The sequence below is a fragment of the Thunnus thynnus genome, chromosome 23, assembly GCF_963924715.1.
Source record: "Thunnus thynnus chromosome 23, fThuThy2.1, whole genome shotgun sequence".
Taxonomy (NCBI): Eukaryota; Metazoa; Chordata; class Actinopteri; order Scombriformes; family Scombridae; genus Thunnus; species Thunnus thynnus.
In genome coordinates this window covers 26303237-26324232 of record NC_089539.1, presented here as the reverse complement: position 1 = coordinate 26324232, position 20996 = coordinate 26303237, and the positions used below count along the sequence as shown (strand labels likewise).

The window sequence follows — 20996 nt, the reverse complement described above, 5'->3', positions numbered from 1 at the left end:
TCAGATATCCGCTAATTTAACAGTCTGACACCGGAAAAACATCCCTTATAACAAAGGTTAAAAGTTATAAAAGTTATAAAAGTTATAAAAGTTATAACCGAGGAGCTGCTGTCTGATGTTTAATAGTTTGGTTTTGTGGTTATTTTAATCATGATCAGTTCTGTTTGGATCTAAAGTGGAATCATTAATCAATTTCTGTCAATTAAACACTATTTAACATTGAAATATTAAGACATTTTATGAATGAACAGATTTATCAACTAATTAATATGCAGTGGAACTGCAGTTTGGTGTGAATGTTAGTTACATTTTTAAAAAATCACATTAAAGATAAAAGGTTATAGGCAACATATTTAAAAACATTTTAAAACATATTTTTTATCAGTTTGATTGAACAAAACTTCACTCAACTGTTTCTGGAGCTTTCAGCCCATCAGTGGAGGGAGAATCCATCAAAAAGCTCTGGAGTAAGTGGACTTTGAGTTTAGAACTTAGTTTGTGTGAAGAATAAATTTTCATGCTGGTCTTTTGTCAGATGTGAAGAGTTCCTGTCGTCCGCAGATAAAACTTCATCAACTCAACAAAACAAAAACATGCAGCTGATTCATGAAACATCATTTTCATGGTAAAGATTTATTAAAATATATAAAGAAAATCTAACAGTTGAAAATGTGCATTAGTGAAAGTTTGAAGAAACAGATTCTGATGATCATGAAATAAACAGAATAAAATAAACTAATTTCTTCAGATTGATTTGTTATTAATAAACGTGTTATACTTTAAAGAGCAGAAGAAGAGTCATAACATTCATATAAATATTCATATATTCTGTTTTCCAGCATGTAAACATGTTCAGAGATAAAAGGCACAATATACATCTGTAGAAAAATATAGAAATATAAGCAGAGAATCTTTCATATATAAGACGAAACAAGTTTTCATCGAGTCTTTGGTTTCAGACGTCGTCTCACAAAGTCACAGACTGAGGTATAAACAGAAATATATATATATATATATATACTATATATATACTGTATATGTGGAGCAGACAGAGAGAGCGACATTAGTGTTTGATTCATTATCAGATATTAAACTCCAACGCTGCATTTTAAACTCTCACATTAAAGACAGACATGAACATCTTCTCTCCGCTGACCTCCAGTAACCTGCTGCTGTGACACACAGGTGTACTCCAGGACACTGTGACATCACTGGTGGGTGTGGTTACAGGTGAAACAGGCCTGAGAGGACAGCCCAACACAGATGTTCATCCTGATGTTACTGTTTAAAACCTGAAGAGATCAGCTGCACATCAGAAACTAGCCTCTCTTTAGCTACTGCAGTATTAGTTATTACTGTAGTAGCATCAGAAACTAGCCGCTCTTTAGCTACTGTAGTATTAGTTATTACTGTAGTAGCATCAGAAACTAGCCGCTCTTTAGCTACTGTAGTATTAGTTATTACTGTAGTAGCATCAGAAACTAGCCTCTCTTTAGCTACTGCAGTATTAGTTATTACTGTAATAGCATCAGAAACTAGCCACTCTTTAGCTACTGTAGTATTAGTTATTACTGTAGTAGCATCAGAAACTAGCCGCTCTTTAGCTACTGTAGTATTAGTTATTACTGTAGTAGCATCAGAAACTAGCCGCTCTTTAGCTACTGCTGTATTAGTTATTACTGTAGTAGCATCAGAGACTAGCCTCTCTTTAGCTACTGCAGTATTAGTTATTACTGTAGTAGCATCAGAAACTAGCCGCTCTTTAGCTACTGTAGTATTAGTTATTACTGTAGTAGCATCAGAAACTAGCCGCTCTTTAGCTACTGTAGTATTAGTTATTACTGTAGTAGCATCAGAAACTAGCCGCTCTTTAGCTACTGCTGTATTAGTTATTACTGTAGTAGCATCAGAAACTAGCCTCTCTTTAGCTACTGCAGTATTAGTTATTACTGTAGTAGCATCAGAAACTAGCCGCTCTTTAGCTACTGCAGTATTAGTTATTACTGTAGTAGCATCAGAAACTAGCCGCTCTTTAGCTACTGCAGTATTAGTTATTACTGTAGTAGCATCAGAAACTAGCCGCTCTTTAGCTACTGCAGTATTAGTTATTACTGTAGTAGCATTAGAAACTAGCCTCTCTTTAGCTACTGTAGTATTAGTTATTACTGTAGTAGCATCAGAAACTAGCCGCTCTTTAGCTACTGTAGTATTAGTTATTACTGTAGTAGCTAAAGAGACTAGCCTCTCTTTAGCTACTGCAGTATTAGTTATTACTGTAGTAGCATTAGAAACTAGCCGCTCTTTAGCTACTGCTGTATTAGTTATTACTGTAGTAGCATCAGAAACTAGCCTCTCTTTAGCTACTGCAGTATTAGTTATTACTGTAGTAGCATCAGAAACTAGCCGCTCTTTAGCTACTGTAGTATTAGTTATTACTGTAGTAGCATCAGGAACTAGCCGCTCTTTAGCTACTGCAGTATTAGTTATTACTGTAGTAGCATCAGGAACTAGCCGCTCTTTAGCTACTGTAGTATTAGTTATTACTGTAGTAGCATCAGAAACTAGCCGCTCTTTAGCTATTGCAGTATTAGTTATTACTGTAGTAGCATCAGAGACTAGCCTCTCTTTAGCTACTGCAGTATTAGTTATTACTGTAGTAGCATCAGAAACTAGCCGCTCTTTAGCTACTGCAGTATTAGTTATTACTGTAGTAGCATCAGAAACTAGCCTCTCTTTAGCTACTGTAGTATTAGTTATTACTGTAGTAGCATCAGAAACTAGCTGATGTGCAACATAAACGCATTAGAGACACTAGCTGGTGGTGAACACTAGAATGCAGCTCAGCTGCATTTGAAACTAGTTTTCCACTTTTAAAGATGGCTTTCTTTGGTAGCTGCTGCGTCTTAAGAACTAGAGATGAACACTAAAACTAGCTGGTTTGATTAGAAACTATTTATGTGCATAACAGAGTATCTGGTGAGCTTTAGCAGCTGGTTAGAACACATTAGACACCAACACTGAACTGTAGCTGAAGTCCTTGAACTGTTTTTTTCACATTAAGAAGTTGGTGCACATTACAGAGCTGCTACACAGCAGCAAGCAGCTGCTGCATCTCAGTAACCAGCAGGTGAACATTAAAAACTAGCCGGTTTCATTAGAAACTAGAATGTAGCTGAAATTATTTACAACTATATTTTCCAAATGAAAAACTAGTTGCTGTGCATTAAAGAGTTATTACTACACAGCAGAAAGCAACAACAACAACAACACTGGAAACTAGCTGCTGTGATTAGAAACCAGCTGATAAACAGCAGAATGTAACATCTGAAACTTGTTTCTCTACGTTATAAAGCAGCTTCTACACATTACACAGTTTGCAGTTAACAGCAGGAAGTTGCTGCTGCAGTAAACTGTCGCTGCTGAACTTTAGAAATCAGCAGTTTAATTAGAAAATCTTTGTTGCAGATTACAAAAAGTCAGATAATCAGAATCTGTCAGGTGGAAACTGGAGAGCTGCTGATGCTGATGCTGAAGAATATCTTCATTCAGTTTTCAATATTCGGCTTCTAAACTTGAGCAGCATTAGATTTCTGTTGATTTTCTGTCTTTGTTCTGATTCACAGGTGGGTAAAGACATATTTTCTCGTGTGTTTGAGGGCTCGTTAGTTTAGTTTCTGAGAAAACTAAAGAAAAGTCACATTTCTGTCGTCCTGCAGAAAAACAGAAAAACACAAATGAGTTCTTCAAAATGTTCAGCTGGCATCGTTTCTTTCTTCTTTCATCTCTCCTCCCTGCAGACGGCAACCTTATGACCTCATGACCTTTCAAGTTCAGGTCTCACACACACACACACACACACACACACACACACACACACACACACACACACACACACACACACACACACACACACACACACACTCACTCTCTCAGGTATTTCTGGGACACAGGCGGCTCAGCAGGATCTCAGAGTACACCTGGTTCACCGGTCCTCTCACGTGATAGGACGAGGCATTAGACCCCGCCTCCTGATTAGTGTTCAGGGTGGCTGATTGGCTGCTGAGCGCGGGTCCAGGTCTGGTGACTCTGGTTCTGTTGGTCGTGGACGTCGTGTCGCCTGAAGACTCGGAGGAAGATAACTTCTCCACCTGGTGAACACAAGAGGACCAAACATCTGTCAGTTCAACACTCAGAAACTCACCGGAACTAAAGTTTAAACATTTTATGAATCGATAGAAGCTGCCGGTGAGATCAACATCACCTGTTGGAATATTTATCTGCTGATTCAACATTTAATCCATGATGAGTAAATAAATGTCGCCCATTTATACAAATAATCTGATGTAAAAGTTTAAACTGTGGTTTCTGAGTCTGAACCAGAAAATGATAAAAGATAAAACTCTTAAAACCTCTAAGATAAAAAAAACATTTAAAAAAAATCAGTTTGACTCAAAAAATAAACAAATAATTAAACAGTAAAACCCATAACAAATATTCACCAGCTGACGAAGACCATGAAAAAGCTCTGGAGTAAGTGAACACTCTGTTGTTGAATTCATAATTTAAGTTGCAGTGAAATCAGAGTTCCTGTAATGAATCATAATCACTGAAATGCATCATGGGATTCGTAGTTGACTCGAGTTCCTTCAGTTTTTATGTCCACAGTCTTCTAGCTTTGACTTTTACTAAAGAAGCAGATATTTTCTAACACAACCGTTCATTCGTCTTTTGTTGAGAGTTTCATGTTGGTCAGAAACTGTAACATTATTTATTTATTATTACTGAGAGAAATGACGGATAAATCCCAAATTAAGACCAGAGTTGGAACCAAAATCATTATTTTAAAATAGCTTTTCAATAAACTTCCAGGTGGAAAATGAGAATAAATATCTATTTTTAGGATTATTGATGCTTCTTTGTGGTTTAACGTTTCTGTGTGAGAGAATATCTGTATTTGATTTACCTGCGTTCATCATTAAAACAGCCACATGTTCAGCAGCTGCTCACAGTCTGAACTTTACGAGCCGGTGAAACACATTTTCTCTCTAAAGTACATTACAAATTCAATTCAACTTGAAACAGTCTTTGGCCGTGTATTTCCAGATTGATTTTGTTTTATTTTCTGGTGAAACAGTTATATTTTAAAGAGTACCATGAGCCACAGAAATGAGGAGAAAGTTAAAAATACTCTCTCTCTCTCTCTCTCTCTGTGGGTGTATTTTAAACATATCTGTGACATTAGTGATTTCTCCCCTCTGTCCTCCGGCAGGCTGCTTCTGCATTATTAATGAGCTTCTACTGTGATTGGGTTAGCTCATTAGCTTAGCTTTATTATACTCCTTCAGCTGAGTAACAGAAGGAAGAATCATGTTTGAAAACTTCATCACTGATTGAAGATGAAACAGTAGAAAATCCTGCAGCTGAGTCTCGTTAAGCAGACCGTCGGCTGATGACGGAGGAAGTTCGACTCCAGACATGATTGTAAACGTCCATCCTCTGGAAAGCTGTAAAGACTGTTTAGCTGCTGTACAACCAGCAACCTTTCCAGTGTCCTGCTTTCATTTTTTTTCAGTGTCATCTGGCTGCGATGCAAACTGCGACTACAGACGTTATGTAAACACTTGGCGCAGCGCTGGGCGGCGCGGCACTGGGCGGCGCAGCGCTGGGCGGCGCGGCGCTGGGGGCGGCGGTGGCGGCGGCGGCCACCGCCGGGCTCAGGTTAAAGCTTCCTGCAGATCTGATTTGACTTTCTGGTGTGACGTAGTACCGCCTCAACGCCACTCGCTCTGCAGCCGCTAATTTCAACATTACAAATCATTTAAACTAGTGAGCAGATAGAATTGAGTCATTTTACAGCGCAGGAGGCTCCACCATCACCCTGATCCATCCCCATCGTCACCCTGATCCATCCCCACCATCACCCTGATTCATCCCCATCACCCTGATCCATCCCCACCATCACCCTGATTCATCCCCATCGTCACCCTGATCCATCCCCACCATCACCCTGATCCATCCCCATCGTCACCCTGATCCATCCCCACCATCACCCTGATTCATCCCCATCACCCTGATCCATCCCCAACGTCACCCTGATCCATCCCCACCATCACCCTGATCCATCCCCAACGTCACCCTGATCCATCCCCGACATCACCCTGATCCATCCCCAACGTCACCCTGATCCATCCCCACCGTCACCCTGATCCATCCCCACCATCACCCTGATCCATCCCCAACATCACCCTGATCCATCCCCAACGTCACCCTGATCCATCCCCACCATCACCCTGATCCATCCCCAAACATCACCCTGATCCATCCCCAACATCACCCTGATCCATCCCCAACATCACCCTGATCCATCCCCAACGTCACCCTGATCCATCCCAAACATCACCCTGATCCATCCCCAACGTCACCCTGATCCATCCCCAACATCACCCTGATCCATCCCCAACATCACCCTGATCCATCCCCAACATCACCCTGATCCATCCCCGACATCACCCTGATCCATCCCCAACGTCACCCTGATCCATCCCCAACATCACCCTGATCCATCCCCACCATCACCCTGATCCATCCCCGACATCACCCTGATCCATCCCCACCATCACCCTGATCCATCCCTGACATCACCCTGATCCATCCCCAAACATCACCCTGATCCATCCCCAACATCACCCTGATCCATCCCCAACATCACCCTGATCCATCCCCAACGTCACCCTGATCCATCCCAAACATCACCCTGATCCATCCCCAACGTCACCCTGATCCATCCCCAACATCACCCTGATCCATCCCCAACATCACCCTGATCCATCCCCAACATCACCCTGATCCATCCCCAACATCACCCTGATCCATCCCCAACGTCACCCTGATCCATCCCAAACATCACCCTGATCCATCCCCACCGTCACCCTGATCCATCCCCAACGTCACCCTGATCCATCCCAAACATCACCCTGATCCATCCCCAACGTCACCCTGATCCATCCCCAACATCACCCTGATCCATCCCCGACATCACCCTGATCCATCCCCAACGTCACCCTGATCCATCCCCAACGTCACCCTGATCCATCCCCACCATCACCCTGATCCATCCCCGACATCAGTTTACACCACACAGCTCTTTAATCATTCAGTGAGCCCTTATTTATTTAGTTTTTTAATATCTGAGCACCAGAAACTGTCAGGTTTATCTCGTACAAGCATGTTGGGATAGAACAGAAGAGGACCGAGAATCGCGCCCTGAGGAACTCCACAATGATGTTTAAATCTGAACAAAGATCCTCTGAATGTTCGTCTCGCTCCTGAAGGAGAACAAAACAACTGTGACTGTTCCTTTAACGACAATCTGAGGGAAAAATCAATAAACGTGATTTAGTGTGTCACCTCATGAAAGTGGCAGGCGCATCGTCCCTGCAGGAACTCTTTGTATCGACCCATCGTGATGCCAAACGTGTCGATCACCTCGTACCCATGATGCTTTGCTGTGGTGATGATGTTGCGGTTCTCTTGGTACAGATCTTGGATTTCTCTCTGAGAGATCAATAACCGAACAACAAACCACAAAACAGGATCAGATTCAGCTGAAGAAGAAATTAATGCATCACAAACTAAAAAAGTTAGAAATGATGAAAATACTCAAAATTATGGGATAAAAAGTCACAATTCTAATTTAAATACATAATTCTGTCTTTAAAATGTATAATTCTGACATTAGTCAAACCTTTGACTGTGAGTTTTTTGTATGTTTTTTTTTTTTAGCATTTTAACATTTCATCTATTTTTTTCTTTTTCTGAATGAACTGAACTTCCACAGTTTTCAGATAATGATGCTGATGTTTTGTCTCAGAAGAACTCGAGGTTACTAACGTCTCTCTACAGGAAGCTCTGTGTGATTATCTTCTTATAAAAACCTCATTCACAGTCTCAGAAAAAGAGCAGATGAGCAGTAAAAGTTAAAAATAAACAGAAGACAAAGACTATTTTTAAAAAAATAGGTCTGCACTCAGTGGTGGAAAGTAACAAAGTACATTTACTCAAGTACTGAACTGAAGTACAGTTTAGAGGTACTTGTACTTTACTTGAGTATTTCCATGTGATGCTACTTTCTACATTTCAGAGGGAAATATTGTACTTTCTACTCCACTACATTTATTTGACAGCTTTAGTTACTTTTCAGATGAAGATTTGACACAATGGATAATATAACAAGCTTTTAAAATACAACACATTGTTAAAGATGAAACCAGTGGTTTCCAACCTTTTTGTCTTTTGACGTCTTACAAAAAGCAGTGTGTAGTCGGGGTCACATTTCACATGTCTATGAGTTGTTAACAGCTCCACCAAATAGTGATTTTTCCCTCTAAACTTCTCACATGCTTTCATTTCAATAAATGTTCAAATGATCCAATATTTCAGCAAAAATCAAAGATTAGAGAAAAAGTCCAAAAACTGAAAACAGATTTGTGTATCAGAACTTTGTTTTTTCTTCTTTCCTCTCCCATTAATCATCTCACCACCCCTCAGATTTATCTGCTGACCCTTTGGAGGGGCCCGACCCCTAGGTTGGGAACCACTGGACTAAACTAGCTAACTGTATATAAAGTAGTGTAAACTAGCTCCACCTCCAGCAGCTACAACAGTAACATGCTGCTCTAACACTGATGCTTCACTATTAATAATCTAATGATGTCATATATAATAATATATCAGTCAGAGGGACCAAACCACTACTTTTACTGCAATACTTTAACTACATCAAGCTCATAATACTTATGTACTTTTACTGCAATACTTTAACTACATCAAGCTCATAATACTTATGTACTTTTACTGCAATACTTTAACTACATCAAGCTCATAATACTTATGTACTTGTACTTTCTTCTTGTTCTGACAGTTGGATGTTTGAGCGTCTCTGTGCAGGATGATGTGTGCGCAGTGTCGAGTTTGTTTTCACATTCGTCTGCTGAAAGTTTTTTCTGAGCTCATTGAAAATCCAATTTTAAGGCGTGTACCTACAAGCAGGATTTATGACATCACCGCTAGTTTGGAGCCAATCATGGTTCAGTATTCAACTTACACAAGTGTGATGTGGAAACTTGAAGCCTCCAGTTCAAACATACTGAGAAGGAGATGTCATTTTAAGGATTTTAACAAGATAATTTAACTTTTTTTGTGGAAAAACTATATCAGACACATTATTATTCAAAGCAGAGTATTTTACATACATCTTAGGTTTGACAAAAAAGACTGTAGTGTGTATTTTAAACCCCCACATCGTCACTAAGTGTGTTTTTTTTTTTTCCAGGGCAGCTTCAGGTTGCACCAGACACAGATAAGACCCACAGTGAGGTTAAACCCGTGGGAAGATGTTCGGGGTAAACTGAAAGAGGCTTATTTCAGTTAATCGAGACCTTTGTTGAATCAGAGAGCGAGGCGAGGATGGTGAAATACTTCCTGAGTTTTCACGTATTAAGTCTCAAATTAAAACCACTGAAGTACGCATTCACTTTATTTTATCTTGTGTTTTATTAACATTATCAAAAGAGTTTTATTTTCTATCTTTTATTTTTCTGTCTTATATGTCTTTTGTTGTAAAGAACTTTGAGCTGCATTATTTCATATACTGTTGGCATTAAAGTTAACATGATGGGATGTTTTTAACTCCGACATGCAGCAGGAACAGGAAACCTACCAGACTGAGAGACCGGATCCCGTTCACAGGAAGATGGAAGCCCATCCCCAAAGACTTCACCACCACCAGGATCTCACTGAGGGACTCTCTGAGGAAGATCAAAGTGTCGTCAGACCACAAATCAGACTTTGATAGCAGTGAAAAATGAGTTTTGTCTTGTCAGTTAAACTGTGATTAATCCAAACCACGACACTGGTGAATAAGGCTGCCTGTAAGACCTGGCCGAGGGCAGAAAAACGTCCAGTAAGATATATCTGATGTATTCTTTAATGGTTGCCAATAAACTGGATGAAAGTCTCACCAAAGACTAAAACAAGTATACACAAAGGAGTACTGCGATGAAGATGAACTCCTGAGGATATATTTGGGACTATTAAGGAATAAAAAGGTCACGGACGGACAAAGGTGTTCCACAGGGAACCGTGTTAGGTCCTCTGTTATTTAGCTCTTCTGTCCGTTTAATTTGTGTTTAATGTCACTTGTTGAGTTTTTCATGTTGTCATTGTACTAAGAAAAAATAAAAATAATTAAAAAAGACTCAGTTAAGTGCCAGAGTGAACACTGCACTCCACCACTGACTGAAATATTTCCTGCTCTTCAGACGATGTTTCTTACTGACTTCGGTGATCCTCTGACTGTCTCTCTAGCGCCACCATGAGGTTGAAATATTTGGGTTTGAGTGAAATATCTCAATAAATACAATTTCAGAGGGGATTTGTGTCGGCTGATGTGAAGTTCACAGCAGTACGAGACTCCAAGAAGACTTCATATCGAGATCCAAAACATAAAACATCCCAAAATTCACCCTGAACGCCTCTGAAGTCTGTGTGATGCATTCAGAGCTTTTAACACAAACAGAAACTGAATGTTAATATCTTGAAGTTCCTCTAAACTGAAATGTTATTTTGATTTCATCTTTCCTGGATGAGCTGAAGATATTTATGGATCCTTTTCTCACGTTTGTGTTGAATCTTGAGAGCAGCCGGCTGGAGAAACAGTCAGTAAACCTCCAGAGTGTCTCAACTAAACTGTTTTAACATGTTTCTGATCTAAAGACGAAGAACTTTATCAGTTCAGGCTCCTCGAAATGAACCTCTGAGGATGTTTATGCTCGTCTCTACACGAGTCACCAGACGACAAGTTGAGCTTTTCAGAAATGTCTTTATTTAGCATGTGAGACTTTTTGTCATGTTATGATCCTGAACAGATTGTCTTTGTATCGAGGATCTTATGCTGATTGTTGGTTTGTGCTCTGGTTTCTCTGGTTTCCAGTAAAAATCACTGGGTTTAAATGTGAAATGTGTGAAATGTTTTTATTATTGAACCAAACTAAAGCTTGTTATAATCTATCTATCTATAATCTGCTCATGTCAGACAGTTTGTTATTGATTGTTAATAACTTGTCATCTGCACATCGTTTCGTACAAGAAGAATTAATCTGTGACAGTTTGTAGCTGAAGCTTGTTGTGTGTAACACCGTTAATCTGATGTTGTTGCTGCTATATCGACACAAACTGGGTCAAATTTTAACCCACAAACTGGTTCAAAGCATTAAACTATAATAATATTTAATTGAACTCAAATGAATGTTATGTTTATAAAATATTGTCCTTCTCTTTCATCTTTGACCAGCAAAGTTAACGACACCTAAATACGTTAACTTACTGTATTTATAGTTTAAATCGTATAGTGTCTATTGTGTGTGTGTGTGTGTGTGTGTGCTCACCTGTCCAGCACCTCTCTGACCGTCGCCAGGTGGTTGGTGTTGAGCCACTGGACTCCGCCCACCACCAGCACAGTCAGGTGAGAGTTCTGCAGAGGTCGTGACCTGCAGAGACGTAAAACATCATACATCACATGACCTTCAGGTGAAGCCACCCGTAACGGCGCGTGGTGATCTCACCTGTGCAGCAGCTGCTGCAGCGCCTGTCTGAACGTCGGCCGCCGCTTCTTCTCCAACCAGAACTGAGGATAATACGAGTATCCGACCAGCGTCCGACCCCCGTTCAGGTTCCTGTAGACCAGCGTGTCGTGAGCCTTCCCCCAGTCCTCCAGGCTGGAGTTCACCCGCTCCATCAGGAAGTACATCATCCCGCGATTGGTCGAGTCGCCGATGAACAACAGCTGAGCAGGAGACGAAACAGGAAACATAAAGGGTCTGATGAGCTGAAGGTGAAGAAAACGTCATCACATGACCTCAACCGTCATCACATGACCTCACCTTCCTGTCCATCATACAGTCCTGCAGCAGCGGGCGGTCCACTAGTGGGTGGTAACAGCCGTCTGGTTGCCAGGCAACCTCCCTCCAATCACACGTCCTGTTGTCAGAACAGCTGAGACATGGCACCACCCACCGACCTGGGACAGGTGAGACAGAGACAGGTGAGACAGTGAGACAGGTGAGACAGTGAGACAGGTGAGACAGAGACGTGAGATAATGAGACAGGTGAGACAGAGACAGGTGAGACAGAGACAGGTGAGATAATGAGACAGGTGAGACAGAGACAGGTGAGACAGAGACAGGTGAGACAGAGACAGGTGAGATAATGAGACAGGTGAGACAGTGAGACAGGTGAGACAGTGAGACAGGTGGTGTAGAACAGTTGGAGACAGACCTGGTTCATGTCCTGAGCTGCAGGTCTGAAGTGGACTCTGAGACATGATTAAAGGCTCCAGACCACAAGACCGACCCGGCTGAACCAGCAGACCACAGTCCTGAAAGAGGCACAGACAGACAGGTGAGGACAGGTGAGGACAGGTGAGGACAGGTGAGGACAGGTGAGGTTTTGATCCTGACGTGGCAGGTGTTTGATGATGAAGACGTGATAACAGTCAGACAGTCAAACCCAGAACTGAAACCATGAGAATCAAGTCAAGCTGCGTTTTCGAGGACGTGTCTGACTGCAGAAACATCTCTTCATGTTCTGGAGTTTAGTTTTCATACAGAAACGTTTCATTTAGTCTTTGACTGGTTGAGAGCAGAAGAATAAACTTCATCAGGCATTAAACGTTTTTAATATTTTAGTGACAATGTGATTTTTATTTGTGTTAATAAGAGGAAGGAAGGATTTATTATTGAGTCACACATCTTCATCATTTTATCATCCATGTGCAGAAATAAAACTGTTGGGTAAGTTTGCTTGTATGTTCATGTGGTGAGCCCCCCCTCCCTCCCCCCCTCCAAGCGTGTAGGAGAATCTACGGTGGCCATGAAACTTGTGAAAAACGTGAAAGTCTCTCTCTAGAGTCAGTGTTTGGTTTGTCCCTTCTGGGCTACTGTAGAAACATGGCGGTGCAACATGGCGGCTCCGTGGACGAGGACCCGCCCCCTCTGTAGATATAAAGACTCATTCTAAGGTCACTAATTAAACATACTTATGAATATTATATTCCCGTCTACACACTGCACCTTTAAAAATCCAAAAACTATCTGCAAGAAGCTGCAACTCTGATGATCATCTTTCCTGTTTTGTTTAGAAAAGACAAGTTTATTTGTGCAGCACATTGACAACGAGGCGTCAAAGTGCTTTATATGAAATATAAAAGGCAACAATATAAGAAGACACTTAAAATAAAAACAAGCTAGAATAGAAAGAGATAAAGCTGGAGAATAGAAGCTACAGCGCGGTGTGAGATATGAATCAAAAGCCTCAAATTAGATTTAATAAAAGTCAAACTGAAAAGATGTGAAAGAGCTGCAGCAGCAGTTTGTGTTCAGATGTGTGGACGCTGCTCCTCCAGGTGCATCTGGACAGGAAGTAGACCCGCCCCGCAACACCTGACGGTCCGAACGCGTCATCACGCAGCAGCAGCAGCTCAGAAACACTCAGCAGGATCTGAATCATTCAGTTTATCCTGATGAAATAAACGTTTCTATAAACAGAGAAATGAAAGAGAGACTCTGTTATAAAAGGTTTTTTGACACGTCTCTGTCATGTAAGAAGAGATCAATGAATAACTAATTAACTAGATTTAGTTTTTCTCATCATCACTGTTATTGATCCTTAAACGAGCTGCACAGAGACGTCTGAAGCTGCTGTCTCATAGTTTCCAGCAGCTTCTTACAGGTTCAGAGAAACATTTTTGTTTCTGTGCAAATGAAAAATGTGGATAAAACACCGTGTGAGCTCAGGACAGAAGTTACATCATGTCAGCTGCTTCTTCTTCTTCTTGACTTCCTGTCCTGATTAGAAGCGTGTTTCCCTCACTGACCTCTCTCGTCTCTTCTTCTGTTCTCACTTTTAAAATCAAAGCTTTGTTCTTCTTTCATCCTCCCTTCTTCTTCTTCTCTCCTCTGTTGTGTCAGCGAGCGTCGGCCTCGGCCGCTCGGAGGTCAGAGGTCAAATAAACCCGACCAGCTCAGCGCCGAGGCCCCGTGGGAGCCGCCACGTCTGGCCCCGACTTCAGAGCCGCCGCCCTCGTCACACACACACACACACACACACACACACACACCGTAACAACACACACACTCTCCTCCCTTCAGACACACACTCCTCTTCTTCTTCTGCTGCTGCGGCGAGGTTTCAGCGCGGAGGCGTCACATTCTGCACGCCGGCGTCGCAGCTCACAACAAAGTGACACAAGAAAACTTAACAGGGATTTTCTTGTTCGTACCTAAACTCAGTGTAAACGTTCAAACAGCCGGAGCGCTGCTCTGAGGGCCGCCGCCGAGACACCAAAACACGCCGAACAGGAAACAGGAACACACCGACAGACAAATGTTTGTGTTAAAAAAAGACTTCAACAATTAATCAATGATCCAAACTGTTGCTGATTCATTTCCTGTGACTGGATGAATCATGTTTATCATGTCAATAAAGCTGCAGCTCTGATGTTCACTTCAACGTCTAACAAATAAAATGATTTTTACCCCAAATAACACAGAGAAGCTAAAGCTGATAGAAATAAACAAAAACAAACCTTAATAAATATGGAAAGAGTATTAATATTAGTGTAATATATAATTATTAATATTAGTGTAATATAAGTGTTAATATTCACCACCTCACAGAGAGGTGAAATAATAATCAAACATTAATGTGTTTGAAGCAGCTGAGAGCAGATTTAGTTTCCTGAGTATTAAAGCAGAAATAATCCTGACATGTGATCAAAGAGCTGATCTGATCCAGATCTGATCTCATCTGACTTCCTGTGTAAACGCTGCTTAATCCGGATCAACACGGTCATTAGATCATAGAGACCGCAGGAAGAAAACATTAAAACCTCCTTAGAGACCTGAGAGACACACGAGGACATCAAGGACACATGAGGACACACGAGGACGCACGAGGACGCACGAGGACATCAAGGACACACGAGGACACACGAGGACACATGAAGGACGCATGAAGGACACATGAGGACACATGAGGACACATGAAGGACACATGAGGACACACGAGGACACACGAGGACACACGAAGACACACGAAGACACACGAGGACACATGAAGGACACATGAAGACACATGAAGACACATGAAGACACATGAGGACACATGAAGACACATGAAGACACATGAAGGACACATGAAGGACACATGAAGACACATGAAGGACACATGAAGACACATGAAGACACATGAAGACACATGAAGACACATGAAGGACACATGAAGACACATGAAGACACATGAAGGACACATGAAGACACATGAAGACACATGAAGACACATGAAGGACACATGAGGACACATGAAGGACACATGAAGACACATGAAGGACACATGAAGACACATGAGGACACATGGAGGACACATGAAGGACACATGAAGACACATGAAGACACATGAAGGACACATGAGGACACATGAGGACACATGAAGGACACATGAAGACACATGAAGGACACATGAAGACACATGAGGACACATGAGGACACATGAAGACACATGAAGGACACATGAAGACACATGAAGGACACATGAAGACACATGAGGACACATGAAGACACATGAAGGACACATGAAGACACATGAAGACACATGAAGGACACATGAAGGACACATGAAGGACACATGAAGACACATGGACACATGAAGGACACATGAAGACACATGAAGACACATGAAGGACACATGAGGACACATGAAGGACACATGAAGACACATGAAGGACACATGAAGGACACATGAGGACACATGAGGACACATGAAGACACATGAAGACACATGAAGGACACATGAAGACACATGAGGACACATGAAGACACATGAAGGACACATGAAGACACATGAGGACACATGAAGGACACATGAGGACACATGAAGACACATGAAGGACACATGAAGGACACATGAGGACACATGAAGGACACATGAAGGACACATGAAAGACACATGAAGACACATGAAGACACATGAAGGACACATGAAGGACACATGAAGACACATGAAGGACACATGAAGGACACATGACACATGAAGACACATGAGGACACATGAAGGACACATGAAGACACATGAGGACACATGACACATGAAGACACATGAGGACACATGAAGGACACATGAAGACACATGAGGACACATGATGACACATGAAGGACACATGAAGACACATGAAGACACATGAAGGACACATGAAGGACACATGAAGGACACATGAAGGACACATGAAGAGACATGAGGACACATGAAGACACATGAAGGACACATGAAGACACATGAAGGACACATGAAGGACACATGAAGGACACATGAGGACACATGAAGGACACATGAAGGACACATGAAGACACATGAGGACACATGAAGGACACATGAAGACACATGAAGACACATGAAGACACATGAAGGACACATGAAGGACACATGAGGACACATGAAGACACATGAAGACACATGAAGGACACATGAAGGACACATGAAGACACATGAAGGACACATGAGGACACATGAAGACACATGAAGACACTTGAAGACACATGAGGACACATGAAGACACATGAAGACACATGAAGGACACATGAGGACACATGAAGGACACATGAAGACACATGAAGGACACATGAAGGACACATGAAGACACATGAAGGACACATGAGGACACATGAAGGACACATGAAGACACATGAAGGACACATGAAGACACATGAAGGACACATGAGGACATATGAAGACACATGAAGACACATGAAGGACACATGAGGACACATGAAGACACATGAAGACACATGAAGGACACATGAAGACACATGAAGGACACATGAAGACACATGAAGACACATGAAGGACACATGAAGGACACATGAAGGACACATGAAGACACATGAAGGACACATGAAGACACATGAAGACACATGAAGGACACATGAGGACACATGAAGACACGAGGACACATGAAGACACATGAAGGACACATGAGGACACATGAAGACACATGAAGGACACATGAAGGACACATGAAGACACATGAAGGACACATGAAGGACACATGAAGACACATGAAGGACACATGAAGGACACATGAGGACACATGAAGACACATGAAGGACACATGAAGACACATGAAGGACACATGAAGACACATGAAGACACATGAAGACACATGAAGGACACATGAAGGACACATGAGGACACATGAAGGACACATGAAGACACATGAAGACACATGAAGACACATGAAGGACACATGAAGGACACATGAAGGACACATGAAGACACATGAGGACACATGAAGGACACATGAAGGACACATGAAGACACATGAAGGACACATGAAGGACACATGAAGGACACATGAAGGACACATGAAGACACATGAAGACACATGAAGGACACATGAGGACACATGAGGACTAAACGTCCCTGTTTAAACTGTGAAGTCGAGGTTTCTGCTCTGTTATAAATTATCAAATAAGAATTATTTTGACTTTTTAACGGTTGTTATTTATTTATTTGTTTGTTTATTTGTTTATTTGTTTGTTTATTTATTTTGGCAGCTGCAGCTTCCTGTGAAGTGTTTTGTTTCCTCCTGACGTCTGTCTGAAAATATGACAAACATCATAAAATGATTCTCATTTTAAAACAATAAAACAATATAATATAACTTCAGTCGTCATAACACTTAACAATAAATTACTAAATAAATAAATAAATAAATAACAGACGTATAAAGTTTCCTGCGTTCACTCGTCTTTTATTTCTTTTTTTCTTTTTATTTGCAGTTTGACGTTTCAGTTGAAACACGACTGAGTCAGAAATGATCTTAATGACAGAAATATGATTTACTCAGTTAGTTTGAATATAAACATCAGCGTCACGCTGAGTTTACTGTTCATCACTCACACCTGCTGACATCAGAGGAGGTCAAAGGTCACGCAGTCTCTGCCAAAACATTTTGTTCTGTTTCACAGAGGAATGAGAGCTGCTGCACATTCACACATTACAACATTCACATTTCAACACGTTACAAACAGACGCACAGCAAACAAACCTGCAACTTTCAGCAAGATAAAGAATCTCAATTATTATTATTAATATTATTATTATTATTATTATTATTTCTGTGTTGATTCATTAATAGACGTCATAAATGAACAGAGAGCAGTTTATTATCAGCTGCTGCTGATCTGAAGAACCTGAATCTGTCTTTAATGTTTTACAATCATGAAATAATCATGAAGAAAACATGGAAACATTTCTAGACTTATATTCTTCATGTTTCCCTCTCAGCTGAGGCTGAAGGCAGCTGCTCACTGTCACCAGTAATATCTGAAGCAGCTCTGCAGCTTCTCCTCAAGGGTTAATGACATATCACGGACGAGTATGTAACTATATGCAGATGATCTCCTCTTATACCTCTATGTAACCTCCTCTGCATTAAGTCCATACAGTCAGTCTGATATGTCCTGGACGCCTTTAACACATCGAGCCTTCTCTCTCCAAACACTGAAGATGAGAATCCGCCAGAAACCATCAGATCAACATGAAGAGTTAGTTAGAAAAACCTGACGAAGACTGAACACAAACACTCATCTTCCTCTGAATGAACTGAACATCTGTTTGACACCAGTGTTGGACGAAGACATTTGTGTTTACAAATCACTTAGTGTCCTTTTGTGTCGACAGTGGTTGAGGATGCACAAACAAGACACAATTCTTCTGCACTTCATATTAAGCTATGGTTTAAAAAAGCACAGTCCCGCTTTGTGCTGGCCACGCTAAATGCTAAATGCTAACTGCTAAATGCTAAATGCTAACTGCTAAATGCTAAATGCTAACAGCAGCACACGCAGACCATCGTCTCTCAGAAAACAGCAAACTGCCTCACAGTTTGAAGACGACATTAGCTCTCTCTAAAACCAGCAGACTCGATGTTGTTGCCATGGCAACCACGCCTCATTAACTGTCTCTACCCCACACTGGACAGTCTCTGGGTTACCATGGCAACATCAGTAACCGGGGGGGTGATGAGATTGGTCACGCTTAGAGCATGACAGTGTTGTTTTGTTATATTTTTGAAGAGTCTGGTGGATAAACATCATGATTATTTTATATATTGTGCAATAATAAATGTAATAATGTTATTTTCATGTGTTTCCTCTGTGTGTGTGCTGTAATGGTTCATCGTGCCTGTTTACTGGTTTAGTTCTTTCACTGGACCTGAGCTACCATGCTGCACCAAACCATCCTGCTGCACCGCTGCTCTCTGACGTCCTCCAGCTGAACGTTAATGAGACGTTATTTCTCACTGTGAGGTTTGAAACTGAAGGAAATCTCAGTCTGTTTGGAGTCGAAGCTCCAATAAAATGTCTCTGAACGCGTGTTTGTGTCGTTCTGACCTAATCACAACACTTTTACAGCCATTTGTTTCTCTGCTCGTAACAGGAAAATACATTTTCTCGTTACAAAGAGAGAAATGTAAGGAATATTTTCGACTTCTGAGCTGCTGTGAGGATCAACACAACAGTAAAAATGTTTCTGCGTGTTTGTGCTTCTGTAAATCTGGTTTGATCAAGTTTGGATTTTTAATAGTGAACTTCAAATGAGAGGAGACTAAAATAAATATAAATATAATTAAGAACAGTCAATGAGTCATTAACAGACTAGAAACGTTTAACTCAAAACAAGTGGTTTTTATACCTAAATGTAACCAAACGTTTAACACACAGGTGGCAGATTATTAACCTGATGGTTCGTTACACAGAACCAGCTGAGAATCGTCCCTGGAAACTGTTTCAGCAGCACTTTCTAAAAAAATACTTGGCAGGTGATTGGACGAACCATCCGTCTTCTCACCGTCGTACCTTGTGAAGCAGCTGGATTCAGGAAATAACGTGAGAATCCTCAAAGGACGCTGACTGGTCCAAACTACCGGTGGTTCAGACACAAAGCGCAGAACTGGAAGCCTGACGAGATTGATTCTCACATGATCTCACTGATCCAGCTGCCTCGCAGGGAAAGCAGATAATAACAATAATTATACTACTAATAATAATAATGGTAATACTTCTACTACTACTAATAGTCATTTATAAGTTTTCTCAGATAAGAACATGTTTGGAGGACTTTGATCCTGTTAAAGATGTTAAACTGCTGCTGATTGTTTTCTATGTAAACCAACATGGTGGCGTCACATGTGACTTACTGCAGTAAAAGTAAAAATACAGCAATGCAAAAATACTACATTACAGTAAAAGTACATAAGTATTATGAGCTTGATGTAGTTAAAGTATTGCAGTAAAAGTACATAAGTATTATGAGCTTGATGTAGTTAAAGTATTGCAGTAAAAGTACATAAGTATTATGAGCTTGATGTAGTTAAAGTATTGCAGTAAAAGTAGTGGTTTGGTCCCTCTGACTGATATATTATTATATATGACATCATTAGATTATTAATAGTGAAGCATCAGTGTTAGAGCAGCATGTTACTGTTGTAGCTGCTGGAGGTGGAGCTAGTTTACACTACTTTATATACAGTTAGCTAGTTTAGTCCACTGGTTCCCAACCTAGGGGTCGGGGCCCCTCCAAAGGGTCAGCAGATAAATCTGAGGGGTGGTGAGATGATTAATGGGAGAGGAAAGAAGAAAAAACAAAGTTCTGATACACAAATCTGTTTTCAGTTTTTGGACTTTTTCTCTAATCTTTGATTTTTGCTGAAATATTGGATCATTTGAACATTTATTGAAATGAAAGCATGTGAGAAGTTTAGAGGGAAAAATCACTATTTGGTGGAGCTGTTAACAACTCATAGACATGTGAAATGTGACCCCGACTACACACTGCTTTTTGTAAGACGTCAAAAGACAAAAAGGTTGGAAACCACTGGTTTC

The 20996-nt window shown here is 41.0% G+C and overlaps 1 protein-coding gene across 3 annotated transcripts in view; it reads right to left on the bottom strand.

The window, feature by feature from the left end:
* Window positions 1–3422: 3422 nt before the first annotated feature.
* Window positions 3423–20996, bottom strand: part of cped1 (cadherin-like and PC-esterase domain containing 1) — a 47011-nt gene continuing 29437 nt past the window's right edge. The window contains exons 15-22 of one of the 3 annotated variants that reach the window (XR_010925767.1): window positions 12334–12433; window positions 11940–12076; window positions 11622–11842; window positions 11445–11546; window positions 9719–9806; window positions 7408–7554; window positions 3874–4148; window positions 3423–3821 (exon numbers count right to left, since the gene is read on the bottom strand). Coding sequence is in view for 2 of the 3 variants with exons in the window: in XM_067581994.1 (XP_067438095.1) it covers window positions 3930–4148; window positions 7408–7554; window positions 9719–9806; window positions 11445–11546; window positions 11622–11842; window positions 11940–12076; window positions 12334–12433 (1014 nt within the window). In the remaining variant the exon portion in view is untranslated. Of the gene's footprint in view, window positions 4149–7146; window positions 7326–7407; window positions 7555–9718; window positions 9807–11444; window positions 11547–11621; window positions 11843–11939; window positions 12077–12333; window positions 12434–20996 lie in introns of those variants that run through there. The other 2 variants (XM_067581994.1, XM_067581995.1) reach the window with 2 other exon arrangements.